At 41.2% G+C, this 19,318-nt stretch overlaps 2 protein-coding genes across 2 annotated transcripts; one reads left to right on the forward strand and one right to left on the reverse strand.

Moving 5' to 3' along the window:
• Positions 1–593: 593 nt before the first annotated feature.
• Positions 594–3,761, reverse strand: LOC146619025 (extracellular calcium-sensing receptor-like). The gene is made up of 7 exons (XM_085371682.1): positions 3,501–3,761; positions 3,115–3,404; positions 2,726–3,021; positions 2,200–2,405; positions 1,840–2,061; positions 1,635–1,758; positions 594–1,492 (listed from the first exon to the last, which is right to left on the reverse strand). The coding sequence occupies exons 1-7, from the start codon at positions 3,759–3,761 to the stop codon at positions 594–596; spliced, it is 2,298 nt and encodes a 765-aa protein (XP_085227808.1).
• A 2,736-nt stretch (positions 3,762–6,497) lies between these two features.
• Positions 6,498–12,393, forward strand: LOC146619026 (extracellular calcium-sensing receptor-like). Its single transcript, XM_085371683.1, has 9 exons — positions 6,498–6,640; positions 6,764–7,058; positions 7,229–7,315; positions 7,538–7,807; positions 8,836–9,042; positions 9,134–9,409; positions 10,939–11,166; positions 11,264–11,387; positions 11,480–12,393. Exons 1-9 carry the CDS (start codon positions 6,531–6,533, stop codon positions 12,391–12,393), a joined length of 2,511 nt encoding a protein of 836 aa, XP_085227809.1. The 5' UTR covers positions 6,498–6,530.
• The last annotated feature ends 6,925 nt before the right edge of the window (positions 12,394–19,318 follow it).

Below are 19,318 nucleotides of genomic sequence, written 5' to 3' on the forward strand. Positions count from 1 at the left end.
ATAGGGCCTTCGCACTGTCAGTGCTCGGGCCCTAATAATAATAAGAAACGGAGCAGATACAATAGGGCCTTCGCACTCTCAGTGCTCGGGCCCTAATAACAGTTATAGTAGTGTCATTACAAAGTATAGGTAGCAAAAATAAATGAAAAAATAAATCAATCATTATGTAAATACAGAGATAAGAGATTTTATTAAATTATGACTTTCCTTTTAACCACTTGAAACGGTTGGGTCTAGAGCAAGTCACCAAAAGTGCTGAGGGTGCAGTGCAGATGCCCAGTTCACTCCCCAATCACCCACCAACACAGAGAGACTCATTTAAACCAAATCGGTCAGCACTGACATGATATAATATAATAATAATATGGATAGCAGTAATAATAGCAAACAATAATGAAAGTATTGATGATGAATACCATGTGAGAGACCCTGTTAAGAGAAAATACCAGAAGTTTGTATGTCTGTGTAGGTGCATATGTGTAGTCAGGCAGTTGTCTATTATGTGTAGCCAGTATCCAGAAATTGATTTACAATTATATGCAATTTTGACTTTGAATTGTAACATTAACAATTTCTAAACCACTAAATTATGATTAATTTTTGCTCAGTACATGTTTCTTGGTGTTCTTCTCAGGCTTAAACAATATGATAAAACATTTTGGAGCAAATATACACATTATTAGTCCAAAGCTGGAGGCCAGAATGGCAAAAATCTCCACAACCACAGTGAACTTTCCAGGAGAGCTGACATATGCTGGGATAAAGGTGATCCACACTGCACAGAATATCAGCATGCTGAAGGTGATAAGCTTGGCTTCATTGAAATTATCAGGTAACTTGCGGGCTAAAACAGCTAAAACAAAGCAAAAGGCAGCAAGTAGGCCTATGTAACCAAGCACAGCCCAGAAGCCAACAGCAGAGCCTAATGCACATTCCAGGATGATTTTCTCCTTGTATGCGGTTAGATTTTTTATTGGGAATGGAGGGCTAAGTACCAACCAAATAGTACATATTAAAACTTGAATAAAGGTGAAAGACATAACAGTCATTCTTTGTTGTGGAGGACCAAACCATTTCATCACATTACTACCTGGAAGTCTGGCTTTAAAAGCCATTAAAACCACTATAGTTTTCCCAAGTACACAGGAGATACAGAGTACAAAGGTTATGCCAAATGCAGTGTGGCGCAGCATGCAGGACCACTCAGATGGCGCTCCAATGAAAGTTATTGAACATAAGAAACACAGAGTCAGTGAGATGAGCAGCAGGAAGCTCAGCTCAGAGTTGTTGGCTCGGACAATTGGAGATGTCCTGTGACGTAAGAATATAGCAGTTGTGATAATAGTCAGACAAGCACCAAGAACTGAGAATGTAGCCAGGATGATTCCTAGGATGTCTTGAAAAGAAAGAAACTCTATGGGTTTAGGAATACAAGTGTCTCTCTTTGCATTAGGCTGGAATTCCATGTGGCAGGGTAAACAATCAGCAGAATCTGAATGGGAGAAAAAAAGGAGTTAAGGTGCTTCTTGTAATTTTGGCTTTATAGATTACAAATTTATTCTTGTAATGTATTCGATGTTGCAGATTTGCATCATAAAAACATTTTACATGCACAGACAAGCATTTTACTTTACCTGTAGTATTACTAATCTCTCCCTCAGGACATGCGGTACAGTCATAGCAGCAAATGGGTCTTCCTTTTTGCAGCACTTTACGAGTTCCTGGAGGACAACTCCCACTGCACACTGACACTGGCACCTGTGTAATATAAAAAGGCAGCGTAACATATGTAAATGTTTGCTATAAAACTGAAAAGATTACATTAATTTGACTTTTTACTTTCGTGCTGCCCTCCATCCAGATGATGTTTTTGTTAATCTGGAACTCCTGGCCCTCTGGCAGTGATGCATCATACAGCCCTACAGTCACTATGTCAGTTATGCCAGCCATAGTTTTCTGCCAGTTAACCAACTCATAAATAGCCACAGGATCCCCATTAGTATCGAATGACACATCATATCCATTTCGGGAAAAATTTACTTTCTTCAGCTCAGTTAGAATCTGTAAGGATGAATTGAGACATAAAGGGAGTGGAAAGAAAAAACAAAACAATATTTGAACAACTAAAAGTAATGTTTCACTTAACGTTTCTTAGAGACAGTGAAACATGTTGGCAATGACTGATTCGTTTTTACTGACCTGCTTGGACTGTAATTTGGTTAGTTTGTCACACTGAGCTGTGACATTTCTTCCCTGACATAATGCATTATAAATGGCATGTGCAATTGCATACACAGCCTTGTACACCATGTTACTAATTCTAAGCTGAGATGTATCAGTGTACGGGGTTTGGAGAGTCTTTATATCTTCAGTTCCATTACATACTTTCTTTCCTGCAGAATTACCTAAAAATAAAAAAGGCACCAAAATGACAGACAATTGAATTCATCCATTTAACATCATATCTTTTGAACATATCACTCAACAAACAAAGAGTCACGTTTGAGAAAAGGGGCCACAGTAATAGTGTTGGCTGACTGCCTAAACTTGACCTAAAGGTTAAACATATAGATTATGATTTGTTGCAGTAACGGACCTTTTTGATTATGTTGGATTTGAAATTGCTTAAATTACAAAAAAGAACATGTCTGGCCTTTTTAAGACCAGACATTTTACAAGAAACTCTAACAACCAAGAAAAACAAAAAACGAAAAATGTTTCTCACTTTCTTTTATTGTGCAGTTGAAGGAATCCTCCCAGAACTCAGTAAGCAATGGTGATACAGCCACTTGAGCAAAAGAGAGATTCAACAGGAAGTTTCTGAAACCTGGGATTACAGATTTCTGAATTCCAAATCCAATGGTCCCAGCGAGAAAACTGTACTTCCTTAATCCCGGGTTGGTCACCCATGACTCACTGCCTATCCATTGTCGAGGTGGGAAAGGCTCACGTGATAACTCCTCAAACAGGATCTTCATGTCTCCTGAAGATGCAAATGCCACAACAACTACAGCCTTTGACCTTTAGAGACAAAATAATTTTTTTGACTGTCTCATAACATCATGAAAGATTACATTAAATAAATGAAACTAAATTCCCACGTCATATAGAAACCTGCGGATAACATCTGCTACTTTCTGAATCCTGCTATGTGGGTGGGTCCGATAGAAGGACAAAGAGTATTCCACACAGATCCCCTCTCTCTGTGCTGCTTCTAGAAAAGATGCTATGCCGTTATTTCCATAATCCGAATCTGACCGAACAGCACCTATCCAAGTCCAGTCAAAGTGTTTTATCAACTTGGCTAGAGCAGCAGCTTGAAACTGGTCACTGGGGATTGTTCTGAAAAAACTTGGGTACTGCTGCTTGTTAGACAAGCATGTACATGTGGCAGAGGGGCTCACCTAAAACAAAAGAAGACAAGGTAATCCTATAAGAACTGCAGATGTGCATGCATATTTTAAACACCTAGTTTGAAAAAAAAAAATTAAAGTATTTACTTGAGGAATGTTAAAGGGACTGATGATCCGTGACATGCTGATGGATGGCGTAGACCCAGACTCACCAACAACAGCCATCACCATACCTGACTGGGAGCAGTTTTTGCCAGTGTGAAACACAAGGTCCAAGCTATTCAAAAACTGAAATGCCAAATGCACTGTCATGGAAACTGATGCACATGAGTCATAGATCTGATACCCAAGCCTGATTCCGGGCAGCAGCTCTGTATTGTTGTTAATCTCTTCTATGGCAAAGACCATTGCATGTGACAACTGCAGCTCATCGACATTTATGCTGCAGACAGACAGTCACCTCACTGTTAAAATTGTAGGCTACATAGATTTTGTTAAGATGAAATTTCATACAGATAACACACAGCAAGAAAGATTACCATTACAATACATGCAACATGTTCATAATTTTTTCCATACTGACCTCCCTTTGCATCTTACTGGCTCAGGCATGATGGTATAATCATGGCTCACTGTTTGCGTGTAGGAGTGAAGAGAGAAAGCACCCCCAATAATGAAGTCCCCATCCATTGAGAATGCAGGTAGATGAATGCTACCCTGCAACTTACATTTCACAGAAGAAGCTTCAGTACCAGCCCAAGCACCTGTAAAGCTACTCCTTTGATTCAGACTATCCAGAGACACACCCAAGGCAAAAACTGAGTTCAGCTGAAACAAACACAGAGCAGATACCAGACCAATTAAAAGAACTGAGACTGCCATCTCTCCCTGATGCCAGGTATGTGTGTAAGTGGAATTTATATAGGGTTTTAGAGAAAGGGCTCTGCTCTACGCCTTCAAGAGGACATGATCTTACGCAGTGGTCTTTGATTAAAAGTCTGAAAGGTCATTCATTACTCTAAACAGGAGTGTATATTACAAATAGCCTTGACAGATACTATGAGTTTAGCTGGATTCATTTAGCTAAAAAAACAAAACAAAACAAAACAAAACTTTGTCCCCGATAAGGCTTGGAGATATCCTAAAGTTATCTTATCATTCAGTATTTCTTCATTTGATGTTTAATACATTTAGCTCAGTTTATGTGTTGAGAGTTCTAAGTTGGCATGTTTGCAGTCATGTAACTGTACAATATTTCCACACAGAGTCTTTGGCAAATTAATGCTGGAAATTTACTAAGAAATATTAAAAGAAGCTATAATTGTAAAGTCTCACTCTGCTACTACCACCTAGTGGACAACACGATTAAATAAAATATGAGCAATTCATCTTTTACTGTCAACTGAAGACATTTGAATTATAGCCTAATCACAAAAACACATCTTAAAATACTAACAACTTAAAAAAAGAGGCTAATACTAATATATACACCAAAAATGAAAAACATAACCATGACTGTTTCTATTATATTCTCTGCTGTTTTTCCTCTTCTGGTTAAAAAGACCTTTTCTCTTCAGTGTCAGCCAGTACTTGCTCAGATAGAATTGCTCTTACTTTATCTGGAATCACAATCACAATTTAAGGTGCTCTGATCAGCGTTGTTGTTGCTATACAAAAAAAGTAAAGTAAAAACATGGAAGCAAACATCAGCAAGAATGGGTGACTGAACTGGAGATTTAGGTTCCACGGGCATGTATAATGGCCAGTACTCCTTAGATTTCTCTGAGTGGTCACTGACTTCAGAGCCAGCTGTACAGAATAAGCCTAACATACAATCAACAAGATACATGTCTACGCGTGAGTCTTGGTCTCCATAGTGTTAACAGTACTAAAGATAAAACTGTAGACAAGTAAGTAAAGAAACTTGATTTATTTACATTGCCAATTTTCTTCTATGTTTTTGATAATGTTTTTATAAGCAGTAGTTTTTCTGTGAAAAAGAATAGAATAAAATAGAATGGAACAGCACTTTGTGTCACTGTACATATACACAGCGAAATTATGGAAGCTGCACACCAACTGTGCAGGAATGAAATATAAATAGTAATACAGTAAGAAACAAATAGATAATGGTAATAAGAACCAAAGCTATTTAAACCGCGTTTTCTCAACGATATTAATAGCTCTGCAGTTTGTTGCAATCCACTTGCCATTTGTGTCAGTCAAAAATTGCGAGGTAGATGTACTGAGCCCCCGATACGCTGTGAGGTGGTTCGTTGCAAGCTGAGTGACGCGTTAGCCAATGTGCTAGCAGCAGGCCCGACTAATGTATGCATCGCGTCAATGTGATATTTTAAGCTGAAGAAGAAAATTCCTTCTTCCACAATGTGCATACGACTTTATGTCAGTCAACTGTTCAGTCTTGTTATTTTTTTAATACTCAAATTTCCCATCAAGAGGGCCAATGTGCATTTATCATCACTGCCAGACCTACTGCCCATTTGCACATGTGCGAATGTAACTCTTGGACAAACTGCCTGAAATGCGTTGACAGAAACGTTTCAGGGATTTTGAGTCATTCTGCGCTCCAGATGCATTAATTGCATTATTTATTTATTTTTAATTATCACTGATTAATCTTTGTTAACGTGTTAATTTTGACAGCACTTTTATGGCCTTTATTGTTTTTTGTTTTTGTTTTTTTACAAAAATAGCAACTTTGTCTTCTCTACAAAAATGCCGCAGGGGCAGCAGCAAAAAATATATTAAGTTAGTAATGCCGAATTTATTGATTCTACTACTTGCTTTACTACTCTACTTTACTTGCACTAAATCTTGCATAGTCTGGAAGTTGTCCAGAAGTTGACATTGTCATTAGGGTATTCTTTATCTAATGAGCTAATATGTACCTAGAAAGTGGATGCCCTGTCATAAAATATGCATGTAGGTGGTGCTATACTACAATGAAAAAGAAACCAGAGGAGATATAAAATGAGGTAAGCATTAATTAAGATAAGAAAAGTGGTGTAAAGAGAAAGAGTCATTATGGGGCCATTTTTTGACACACTGAAGTTCTTGTATTTCTATGTGATCATGATTTACTTCTCATCCCACTTTTTCATCTCAGAGTCTCTTTTCTCAACCTGCAAGTTAAGGAGACAGTTTTATCTTAATGGGATGCACAAACCTGGAGATGTGATTTTGGGGGGGCTGTTTGAAGTTCACTACACCTCTGTTTTCCCTGAGCTAACGTTTACCTCAGAGCCAAACATGTTGAGTTGCCAAGGGTAAGTACTATATTCATGCATTAAATGCACCAATTCATGAAAGCAAACACTGGTGCAGATTTTTATACTTTTGTTAATTTTCAATATTGAGTTTTTGGGGTTTTTTGTTTTGTTTTTTACAAGGTTTGACCCTCCTGGATTCAGGCATGCCATGACAATGGCCTTTGCTATTGATGAAATCAACAAAAACGCCAATCTGCTACCTAATGTGACTCTTGGATACAGTCTTTATGACAACTGTGCCACACTTGTAATTGGATTCAGTGCTGCATTATCATTAGTCAGTGGTCGGGAGGAAAAGTTTCTGCTTCACGAGAACTGTTTGGGGACCCCTCCAGTTGTAGGGATCGTGGGTGATTCCTTCTCAACATTTTCTATTGCAACCTCTGATGTAATAGGTTTATTTAAAATGCCAATTGTAAGTTTCCTGTCCTGTATTTTACATGTGCTTTTGGCATGCTGTATTAAAGTTAATGTTTCTCACTAGGGTGAGAAATGACAAAATGAAAAAATAGGAAATATACATTGTATATTAGTTCCAGCTTCTCAGCATCAATCTGTTTTGATTTCAATTGTGTTTTTTGATAGGTGAGCTATTTTGCAACATGCTCTTGTCTAAGTGACCGTCATAAGTTTCCGTCTTTCTTTAGAACCATTCCAAGTGATGCCTTTCAGGTAAAACTTTCTTCTACAAAGAGCAAATGTATTTTACAGCAAGTGAATTGATGTAAGTTACCCCGAACTAAACAACGCAGTTTTTTTTTCAATTTTTCATTTTTTTCTGGATTACGTATTGTGCAAATTGATTAGAAAGAAAAACTGTGATTATGTAATTTTATTGTTTGCACTGAAATATAATTCAAGCCTAAACTAAGAATTTCACTGGTCTTTATGTAGGTTCATGCAATGATTCGAATTCTAAAACACTTTGGGTGGACGTGGGCTGGTCTGCTGGTAAGTGATGATGATTATGGAGTCCATGTAGCGAGATCATTTCGACAAGCGTTGGCTCAGTCTGGTGGAAGTTGTCTTGCCTACTCAGAAATTTTGCCCTGGGGTGAAAACTCAGCTGAACTAAGGAGGATTGTTGAGGTGATGAAGAAGTCCACAGCACGTGTGGTAATTGTCTTTGCACATCAAATCCACATGATTCAACTAATGGAGGAGGTATATCTAAATCAAATTGTATTCATCAGCCGCCTCTTGCTTAGTAATTAGAGATGTAAATTATATTACAGACATTATATTCATGCAAATGAATTGCATGCTGTGTGGTCAAATATTTATGGATGCTGGAGGTATTTCCATTCTTTGTTGTGATCAGTGATGGGGTCATTAGTCAAAAAAAGTAATTTATTACATATATTTTCCAGCTCACTTTTCTTAAAGTAATGTAGTATGCTACTTAATTACTCTCAGGAGAAAGAAATTCGTTATACTACTTGCTACATTACTTTTGCGTTTCTCTGTTTTTTCTCTGTTTCATAATTAGCATTTTAGGCTACAGCCCCACACACCAGCACAACTCCTTATCCAAATTAGGACACACATATAATCTTTCTCCTTGTATTTCGGGTAGGAAAACAAAGCCCACAACACAAAGCAAAGATGAAAACAGCACAAAGAGACTTCAAAGTCATTGCCACAGAGATTCTACTTTAGAAACATGAACAGATAGAATAGGAGGCTACAGCCTGCTCGTGACTGGTTTTGTTACCTTTTGAAGTTCAAGGTCTGTTTGCTGGGCTGGGGTCATCATTCCCTCAGTTTTAACATCATGCTTGATTCTTGGCTAGTTTAGCATTAGCATGCTATCTTTGCAGATGCTTGTAAAGATCTGAAGTTGTGTTAGCAGGATGAGGCAGTTGTTTTTGCTCAGGTTGAAGTTTGCACTTTACCGTCATGCTCATGTCCTTTTGGACAAAAAAATAAAAGTAATGTCCATAGTGGATATGAAAATTACTTTCATCAAACTGTGCCACTATCTTCCTCCTCTGTCACATGAACCAAAATCAGCTGGTTGTAGCACATGTGCAAAAAAGAACCAATAAGCATAATGCATAGCAAGTAAACCAACATTTCCTACCACTACTGAGATCTCAATTTCCATCCCTGTATGTAATGATTTCAAGATTTGTAATGATTCAATCCTAGACTATGTACAGATTCTTTTTGTTCCTTATATTTCTAAATAGGTGATAAAGCAGAATGTAACAGGGCTGCAGTGGATGGCTAGTGAAGCCTGGACAACAGCAGCTGTACTCCAAACAACCCGACACATGCCATATCTGAGTGGCACTCTGGGCATTGCCATTCGTCGAGGAGAAATACCAGGGCTCAGGGATTTTCTAATGAAAATGCATCCTGACATTTATGACAGAAATAACAATGGAAATAGCATGGTAAGATTGTAACTTTAAAATACACTTGTACTCACAAAATTAAAAAAAAAATGAAAATATCTTTTTTAAGACTGTTTGAAATATTTTTCAGGTAAGACAGTTTTGGGAATACACCTTTCAGTGTAGATTTGCTCCACCTCCATCAGGTTGGTTACAAGGTGGGGGAGCACTCTGCACTGGACAAGAAGAACTAGCAAATATGGAGACTGAGTTTTTGGATGTTTCTAACCTCAGGCCTGAGTATAATATTTACAAGGCGGTGTATGCTCTTGCATATGCCCTTGATGACATGCTACGCTGTGCACCTGGGAGGGGGCCTTTCAGTGGGAACAGCTGTGCTACTTTGCAAAAATTAGAGCCATGGCAGGTGTGGTATTGGTTAACACACTAACATTTATTTTTATTGTTGTAAAATTCAGCTCTTACACTCAAGTGAAAAAGAATGTTTAAATGGGACGTTATACAGTACTGTGAAAAACTAAGTACACTCTTTCAATTCGATTCAGTTCAGTTTCATCTATATAGCGCCAAATCACAACAACAGTTGCATCAGGGCCCTTTATATTATAAGGTAGACCCTACAATAATACATACAGAATAAAACCCAACAATCAGACCCCATATGAGCAAGCACTTTGGTGACAGTGGGAAGGAAAAACTCCCTTTTAATAGGAAGAAACCTCAGGCAGAACCAGGCTCAGCAAGGGGCGGCCATCTGCTGCAACCGGTTGGGGAGAGAGAAGGAAGACAGGACAAAAGACATGGTGTGGAAGAGAGCCAGAGATTAATAACAAGTATGATTCAATGCAGAAAGGTCTACTAACACATAGTGAGTGAGAAATGTGACTGAAGAAAAAACACTCATTGCATTATGGTAATCCCCCACCAGCCTAGACCAATTGCAGCATAACTACAGGAGGATTCGGGTTCACCTGATCCATCCCTCTATATGCTTTAGCAAAAAGGACAGTTTTAAGCCTAATTTTAAAAGTAGAGATTGTGTGCCCTCTCTCTTTTGATTCAATAGCTTGGAGAACCACCTTTAGTAGCATTAACTTGGAGCAATCAATTTCTGTATGATTTATCAATGTCTCACATTTTTGCAGAAGACTGGCTCTTTTTTTAACAACATTGCTTTAGTTATTTTGATTTTGTAGGTATGTTTATGTACAGCACTTCGTCCATTGCAACACTTTAGTTTTCTTCAAATTGTACTGTCACAAACTTACACATTTAACATGATAATTTAATCTTGTAGAATCTGTAATGTAGATCTTGGGTTTTTGGAAATTCTGTAAGCAGTGCATAGTCTGACTTTCAGGCAACCTTGCTGGGACGCACTCTCCTGGGAAGAATTTGGCATTGTGTTAACACACGTGAATGCTCTAGAACACCAAACTCCTGAATCTTCTGTTTATATAGAGGTGGTCACACTTGCTGATGATCAGTTAATAAAGTACATGTGAGTAGCAATACCTTTCTGCTACTTACCCTTTTAATTCCTATGGAAATAGTAAGAGTGTTCCTGTGAACTTCTTTTTCACGTGAGTAATTGGTGTTAAAGACAGATTTTGGAAACACAAGATTTTATTAACATTGTCATTAGAACATAGTTATTTTACATGTGTGAGATGAGCAAATTTATTTGCAAAATAAAAATGAATAACTGCACATTTGACTAGACATTGTGGTGACTAAAGATTGTTAATTTCAGTAAATTGAAATAAAAAACAATGTTGCAAATTCTGTTATTCCACAAGTTGCAATGCCAAACTAAACTATCCTTAGTTGCTGTAATAAAATCAGTTGAGAATTAAGAATGATCAGTTGAGTCTATAATCAAGTCTCCTTTTCACGTCCCTTTCAATGGTAATCTCTTGATCTTATTTTTTTTAGTTGATGCATTATTTGGAAAAAGTTCACTTCACTACTCCATTTGGAGATGAAGTGTCATTTGATGAAAATGGTGATGCCTTGCCAATATATGATATCATGAATTGGCAATGGCTACCTGATGGAAGTACGAAGGTTCAGAATGTGGGCGTGGTTAAGAAGACAGCCTTGAAAGGTGAAGAACTCAGACTTGATGAAGACAAAATCTTCTGGAACTCTGACTCTAAACAGGTTACTTCTGTTTAATGTTGTTTTTAAATAGTTCTGTGTGACACAGTACAATACAATAATGTTGTGTACAATATATGTGGTATAACTAACCTTGCAGCCAGTGCAGTCAGTGTGCAGTGTAAGCTGTCCCCCAGGTACTCGCATGGCTAGAAAAAATGGGCAACCTGCGTGCTGTTTCGACTGTGTGCGTTGTTCTGAAAGAAAGTTCAGCAATGAAACAGGTTAGTATCATAAAATGTTTCTGATATAAGCAGTTGGTTCACTAGGGTGAATGCTGAAAATACAAAAAAATGTATCTTCCACTTTACACTAGATTCTTTGGAGTGCACCAGTTGTCCCGAAGACTTCTGGTCAAGCCCTCAACGTGATCGCTGTGTTCCTAAGAAAACAGAGTTCCTCTCCTACCATGAACCTCTGGGTATTTGCTTGACAACTGCTTCATTGTTGGGTACATTTATCTGTGCTGTGGTCTTGGGGATCTTCACTCATTATCGCAGCACACCTATCGTCCGTGCCAACAATTCAGAATTGAGCTTCCTGCTTTTAGTATCACTGAAACTATGCTTCCTGTGTTCACTGTTATTCATCGGACGACCAAGGCTATGGACATGTCAACTGAGACATGCAGCATTTGGGATCAGCTTTGTGCTTTGTGTCTCATGCATCCTGGTGAAAACAATGGTTGTTGTGGCAGTGTTTAAAGCCTCAAAGCCAGGAGGGGGAACCAATCTTAAGTGGTTTGGTTCTGTACAGCAGAGAGGGACAGTATTAGTTCTTACTTCAATCCAAGCAGCTATATGTACTGCTTGGCTGATATCCTCCTCACCAGTTCCTTATAAAAACACTCAGTACTACAATGACAAAATAGTTTTTGAGTGTGTGGTTGGGTCTACAATTGGCTTTGCAGTGCTACTGGGTTACATTGGTGTACTGGCTATCCTTAGCTTTCTGCTAGCATTTCTAGCCAGGAATCTTCCAGACAACTTCAACGAGGCCAAACTCATCACTTTCAGCATGCTGATCTTCTGTGCCGTGTGGGTGGCCTTTGTTCCTGCTTATGTCAACTCTCCAGGTAAATATGCAGATGCAGTAGAGGTATTTGCCATTTTGGCCTCAAGCTTTGGCCTATTGGTGGCACTGTTTGGACCAAAATGTTACATAATTCTGCTGAAACCAGAGCGAAACACAAAAAAGGAAATAATTGGTCGTGGCACGGCAAAGTCATAAGGTATCAGTTTTCAGCAGTCTTAACTAAAATGAATAAACTATTTTAAGTGCATATGTATTAGCATTACTGTTGCTTTGTATTTGCATTCTTGCTTTTTTTTTTTAACCATAGTATATACTGGATTGCTTCCTCCCTGAAGAAGAACCAGTATATTGAAATGTTGGCTTTGTAGAAGTGTTTCAAGAATTAAATTATTACATTAATGATTAAATGACTGTAATTGTTGTTGTACTTGTTATTCTTTGTATTACTATTATTTATTATTATTTGCCTGATTGCATTTGTGAGGGTTTGAAATATATGAAAAAAATAATAATTTGTCTATGCTGATTTTCTTTCTAAGGAAAAAAACATGTATGAATGTACTATTGCTGTGTGATTTATTACTATTACTGAAGGCTACTTACCATACCAATACCAACTAGATTTTTAAATCTTAATATAAAATGAATAACAGTAGGGTGGACATTACGTAAGGCTGCACTTTTTGCAGCGATCTCGTATAGAAAACTATTCCGTGCGTATAAAACAGGTCCGCGGCTCCGAACCGTAGTAAAGGGACCTCTGGCTTTTTTTTATTTTATTTTTTTTATTTTCACTTACTGAATACGGGACAGACTTGACTGGGGGAAAGAAGGGGAGAAAGAAAGAGGGAAAGAGAAACAGCTGAGAAGAGGGACGGGGGAGAAGGGCAAAAGACAAAAACCAACAGAATGGGCAGAAAAAAAAATGCATATATCAATCACCTGGATCACCTGCTGAGAAAGAAAAAAGAAAACAAGCAGAAGAGAACAAGAGTAATAGAATAAACAACATCACAATGATATATGGGAATATGACAGTAAATACTAAATATTAAACATTATTGTGCAGCACATAAGATCAACAGAACACAGTGTGCTTTGAGGAAGGAGCCAAAAAGGGTGTAGTTTGTGGACACCTGTGAGCATGGACGCGCTTGTTTTTTTAAAAGGTTCCTTCATGTAATGATCTGCTAGAGGGTGTGGGGGGGCCACAGCCCCGTCCTCCAGGGCATGAAGCAGGTATGGAGGAGATCAAAACTCCAGACATCCAGAGGCCCCCAGAACACAAGAGACCAAGGAAGACCAACAGAGGGGCAGCCGCGCCACTGTCCCAGAAAGAGCTGAGGAGAGTCCCAAATGAGGGCTCACTCAGCAGCCGCGGAGCAGAAGCCAGGGGGAGTTGCAGTGACGCGCCCGTGAGCTCCGCCGGCAGCCAGCCGTGCCTGAGTGACCGAGCCCCAGGCCGAGAGGCCGGGGGCACCCCACCTCCGAAGTGGCCCGAGCGAGCCCCAGGCTCCAGGCCCCGATAAGCGGCCGCCAAGGAGTGAGCCGGTGTGTACCTGGACGCCCATCCCTGGACTCAAAGAACCACCAACGCACCGATGTCTGAGGGAGTCCGCCACTGGCAGGGGAAGTGGTAGTAGGGGGAGATAGGCCTCCAAACCTTGGAGGGCCTGAGATGTCCCCAGAGAGGTGGCGCTTGACACCCAACCTGACATATAGACACAGACATACAGGCACACACATATACAAACATCCATTCCCACCCTCATGCTCTCATATGCACTTACTCCACACTCAACCAACGTGGAGACAGACATAAAGTGACGCTGTACACACGATCACACTCCCCAAGCGTACTCTACAAACCGGGTCTAGGTACCCTTGCCCCTGGAGGGGGGAACTGCACCCAGACCCAGGTGGTGTTACCCTTTTCCCTGCGGTGGGGGGAGGCAGACCGCCGGGACTCCGTAGCAGCAGCAGGGAGGCCCCACACTCCAGACCGCAGTCGGACGGCCAACTCCTCCTCCTAGCCCCCCCGCTCCAGCAGGCCGCAGAGAATTGGGGTGAGAGAAGACTCCAAACCTCCCTCCACCCGCTCATTGTAGTGTTGATGCATGTGTGTTCTAAGGTGCATTTAAGGGTTAGGGTTAGGGACCTCTGGCTAATACGTCGGGTTCAGTGTCGGACTCGTAGCTGGGAACTAGCTTTACTTTGTTGTCTGGGTCAACTTTGCTAGCGAGAGACAGAGAGAGGCATTGAAACGCTGCTCCAACAGAACTTATTGTTTCGGAGGAAAACACAAACACAGTGTACAGTCCAGTCTTGGCAGCTTGCTTACAACTGGGCTCATCAGGCACTCTTTTTGGCTGCTGTGGTTATTATTATATTTCCATCTCCCGTTTCTGATCGGTGACAACTTGTACTTTTTGACTCTCCTTTTTCTCCCTCCCTCACGCTCACAGACACATAACGTGTATAGCAGTACATTCTCCCTGCGGCACGGAATACACTGCCCATGAGGCTACATTCTTTAGGGCTATGCCTGTAACACTATTGTCTTCATATTAAATACATTTTTGAGTAATAATTGTAAAAAATATTTCTTCACTTCATTATGCGGACGCGAGTAGCGGTGACATAGGCCACGAGATTGAGACACAGGAATTAGGGCTTCTTAATGCATGTTTTGTTTGGGTTTCCACCGGTGTGGAATTACCAAAAATAGAGAGGGCATAGCCTAACATATGAAACAGGAAAAGGGGGCAATGTAATCCATGGAATTGTGTTTTTTTTCTATTTCAGTTGTGTTCTGTTCAACTTTCATTGGGATTTGTGTGGTTTTGCAACCTGTCTGGATTGACTACAAGAATGTCAGGGTCCTGGGTCTGAGCGACCCAGGGACGCTGAGCAGTTATGGACTAATATTATAATGTATGTATTTTGTATCACTGTCCCTCGTTCTCCCTGCTTGTAGACATATGTGCATGTAGGTGTGTGGGTGTGGCCCTGGCAGGTGATTGGCCACACCTGAAGACCTTGACACACCTGCAGCTGATCAGGCCTGTCGGAGGAGCAACTTGAGAGTGTGGTGGAGCTCTCTCCGACGCTGGATCACTGCGTGGCTTCCCGTCAGTCTCTCGACCTGTCACGGTTTGGCAAGGAAAACCGTGGGGGGTGTGAGGAAAAGGAGGACCCAGGCGCGGTGCTCTGTGTGTAGATGTCATCCAGGGGAGGACGGATGTTGTTTTACTTTGCTGTGTTTTAATGTGAAGTGTGCTTATTTATTTTTTATATTGCATGTTTTGGTTATATCTTGTGGAGTGTTTTATTTATACTGCATGTTTTGGTTGCATCTGTCAATTTGTCCTGGAGAGACTCCGCCCTTTTCCCGTTTTACTAATTGGACACACCTGAGAGGAAAGGAGCGAGTGGTAATTTACAGAGAGTGCTCAGTGACAGATAGGACTGGTGGAGCTTGGTGTCAAGCAGGGCAGGAGGATACAGTGTCAGCGACCAGGGATGCGGAGCGAGCGGTCCGACTGCTGCAGCAACAGGAGGCCAGATTAAGCACTGCGGGAGATTAGAGGCGGTGAGGCGGGCCGGTGCCGATTGGCGGTTACAAAGAAGCAGCGGGCGGAGTTGAGAGCTCTGCCCACCCGGGTTAAGTCTTTTGACTTGTCCCCTTTTAATGAATGAAAGCTGCCTAAAAGAGTAGTGACTGCCGCTGCCTTCCTTTCTTTAGCGCACCGGTGCACAGAACGCGGAGAGGAAGGCGAGGATGCTGCCGGGTTTCCCTCCTGCACTGCTTCACTGGATTTTTAATTCTTCTTGACTTTTATACCGTGGCGGACGCCACTGGACTTTTACTGTTGTGTTTTATTGATTTTTATTGTGTTGTCCCCTGGCCAGGGTTGTTTTAATTCATTTTAGATTTTTAACTATTTAAATATAATAAATTATATTTTAACTATGCAGTTTTTATTCGTGTGCGTTCCCTTCGCGGCTCCACTGCTCTGTCCGTTTGGAGCAAGGTTCCCCTCCTTTAAAAACACTGAAAAAAAATCACCTTCGCTCCGTTACATAATCAGTGCGTTTATTTACAGTGTATGGAACTAAACAACAATAAATCCCCGTGCTTTCCCCAGACTCCCATGTCGTGTCTTCTCCCAGTGTTTGTGCTCTCCGCTCCCGTGTCTCAGCACCCCCCGTGCTGCTGCTGTCTGGCACTCCACACCTCTCCTGGGAACACAATAGAAGCAGCCATCAGGACACATACAACCGCGGGCATACACACACTAACCAAGCTCAACTGGGTGACTAACGTGGAGTCTCAAGCAATGATCCCGCGTCAGTGGGAGCTCCAAGACTCTCCTAAGTAGCTCCCCCGACGAGGCCTGATCAGCAGCCGGTGTGTGGCTTCGGGTGCGGCCAGTCCGCCAGCTGGGCCGCACCCACCAGGCCTGAAGGCGCCCGCAGAAACACATATACACACACACGCGCAAACAGGGAGAAGGACAGCAACACCAAATATCAATACAATAATAATATAATTCATAACTGCTCAGGGATCCTGGGTCACTCCGACCCAGGACCCTGACACGACCAGTTCCTAGTTTGAGTCTGCTGCATTATTGTGTGTCTGACGGCTTCCTCTCTCTTATGTCCCCAGGAGTTACGGGGAGACGAGAGGACAGCGAGCACAGGGGTGCTCATCACGGAGAAGCGGAGACAGGAGAACTAGCACTGCAAAGAGGACACGTCACGGGAGTCGGGAGAGCACGGGATTTATTGTCATGTCTGTCCATCACTGTAAATAAATGCACTGCTTGTACATAGAGCACCGCGCCTGGGTCCTCCTTCCCTACACTCCCACGGTCTGCCACACAGACCGTGACAAAGAAGGCCTATGACTCAATGTACCACAACTGGATCCTGGAATGCCTAGAACTGTACAAGATCAACAGGACCTTGAGAGCCTTCATCAGGAACTCAATTGGGACGTGGCGTGTAAAACTAGAGGCCAATTTCACCATCAAGTGTGGGATCTATGCAGAACAGCTCTGTCCCCACTGCTGTTCTGCATAGGCCTAAACCCCCCTCAGTGAGATCACTAACAAGACTGGATACTGATACCAACTATGGAATGGAACAATCATCAGCCACAGGACGGCTACAAGTATCTTCCCACAGGCAAATGGAAACCACTCAGAACTGCTAGAAAAATTGCAACCACCAAGTACCTGTAGAGGGTCAGGCCTTCCACGAGGAGTCAGTTGAACGGTAAGAACAACATCCGGGCTATCAACACCTACACTCTGCCCATGATCAGGTACCCTCCTGGGATAGTAAGCTGGCCAGAGGAGGAGACCCCAAATCCCCAAATCCTCCAAATCCAGCACTCTGAGGCTGTATGCTAAGTGGAAGGAAGGAGGCCGGGGACTGGTGTAACAGGCAGGGAAAATAATCACAGACCCCTCACAAGCAGACTTGACCTGCTGCCCTCTGGCAGACGGTTTAGAAGCCTGCAGACCAGGACCACCCGACACAGGAACAGTTTCTTTCTCCTCGACATCTCCCTCCTAAACATTTGAACTGTCACACTGCTTCACACTGCTGGAGTGCAGCTGCACTGTATGCACACTCCATGGTATTCATTTCTATTTGATTGATTTCCGTACCGCCGCCACTGAGGCAGGTGAATTTAACCTGCAGGGAAATTTCCTGCAGTCGTTAAATGGTGCTTTGAAGGATCAGCTTGCTGCCCAGGATGGGACAGCTTGCTTCTAGGAGCTTGCCTCTCTCTCTATCGACAATCATTTGTGTTTGTAAGCGAGAGAGAGAGACCCTAGCACATGTTCACATGTTTTCCTTCGCGGGTGCAAAAAGGGAAACACAGTCGCCCAACAGTAGTCTCGTAGACAGGCTACAACAATTAAGGGCATAAAATGTAAGAACATAGAACATAAAATCAGTCTCTATGCGGATGATGTGTTGCTTTTTCTGCAAAACTCACAAACCAACCTCTCTGAGGTAATTACTCTAATAAACTGGTTTTCAAGAGTTTCAGATTATTCAATTAACTGGCCAAAATCTACAGTTCTTCCCATTAACTGCTCCTTCCATAAGTCTTCTTCTGCCCCACTACAATCTAGAAATATTAAATATTTAGGTATTAATGTTTCGCCTAAGCTTTTAGACTTAACTAAATTAAAGCACATCCCACTTCTAAAGAAAGTAGAAGGCGATCTGACTAGATGGAAATCTCTACCCATATCACTCATGCGAAGGGTCGCCACTATAAAAATGATGATTGTAGGATTACAATATTTTTTTATGCCATGTTAGACCCCTAATTAATGATTGTGAATTATTATGTAGTTTTAGTTTGCATTATTCTCCTGAATTAGAAGAAGGTGATAACTATTACATTTGTTAGACTGATTTGCATTACATTAGACTGCTGATTTATTGTGAATGAATGATATTGTTTTATGATGCATTATACTGCTGAGTTATAAGAAATACTGTTCGCAGAAAGTCATCGCCTTATTTGTCTGATTAGAAGAGAACAGAACATACTGGAGAGGTTTTCTGCCCCATCTCAGCAGGAGCAGATAAACAGGGAGCCAAGGTCGTAGCTTAGGCGCTGTGTGAGAGAAAGAATGTGAATGTTTAGGCTTTTATGATTAGGTGGGGGCCACTAGAGTTTGATCAATGCTCCACCATTTTGAGATCTGATGCTGTCTGCGTACGGTGTCCATCTCCCACGCGTGTGATCATTAAAATCATCGTTTGACTCAACCTGGCCGGACCAGTGTTGTTATTTTGGTTTTTCCTCTTGTGTCCATCCCCAATATTTGAATCCGTAACATGATCTTGCCAAAAATAAATTACTTATTTTTAATGATCCCTAACAAACCATCACAAGATTGGTTCAGATCTCTGGATTCATATATTTCTAAATTCCTTTGGAAAGATAAACCCCCGCGTATCAGTTTAAAAATGCTACAAAGAACCAAGGATAGAGGAGGATTAGATCTGCCTAATTTTCACCAATTCTTCTTAGCCAACAGGCTTCAGTTCATCTCAGAATGGCTAAAACATACCTTCTTAGATG

The sequence above is a fragment of the Diplotaxodon limnothrissa genome, linkage group LG14 (assembly GCF_057381915.1).
Source record: "Diplotaxodon limnothrissa isolate DT_005_m linkage group LG14, D_limnothrissa_male_GT1.1, whole genome shotgun sequence".
Classification (NCBI taxonomy): Eukaryota; Metazoa; Chordata; class Actinopteri; order Cichliformes; family Cichlidae; genus Diplotaxodon; species Diplotaxodon limnothrissa.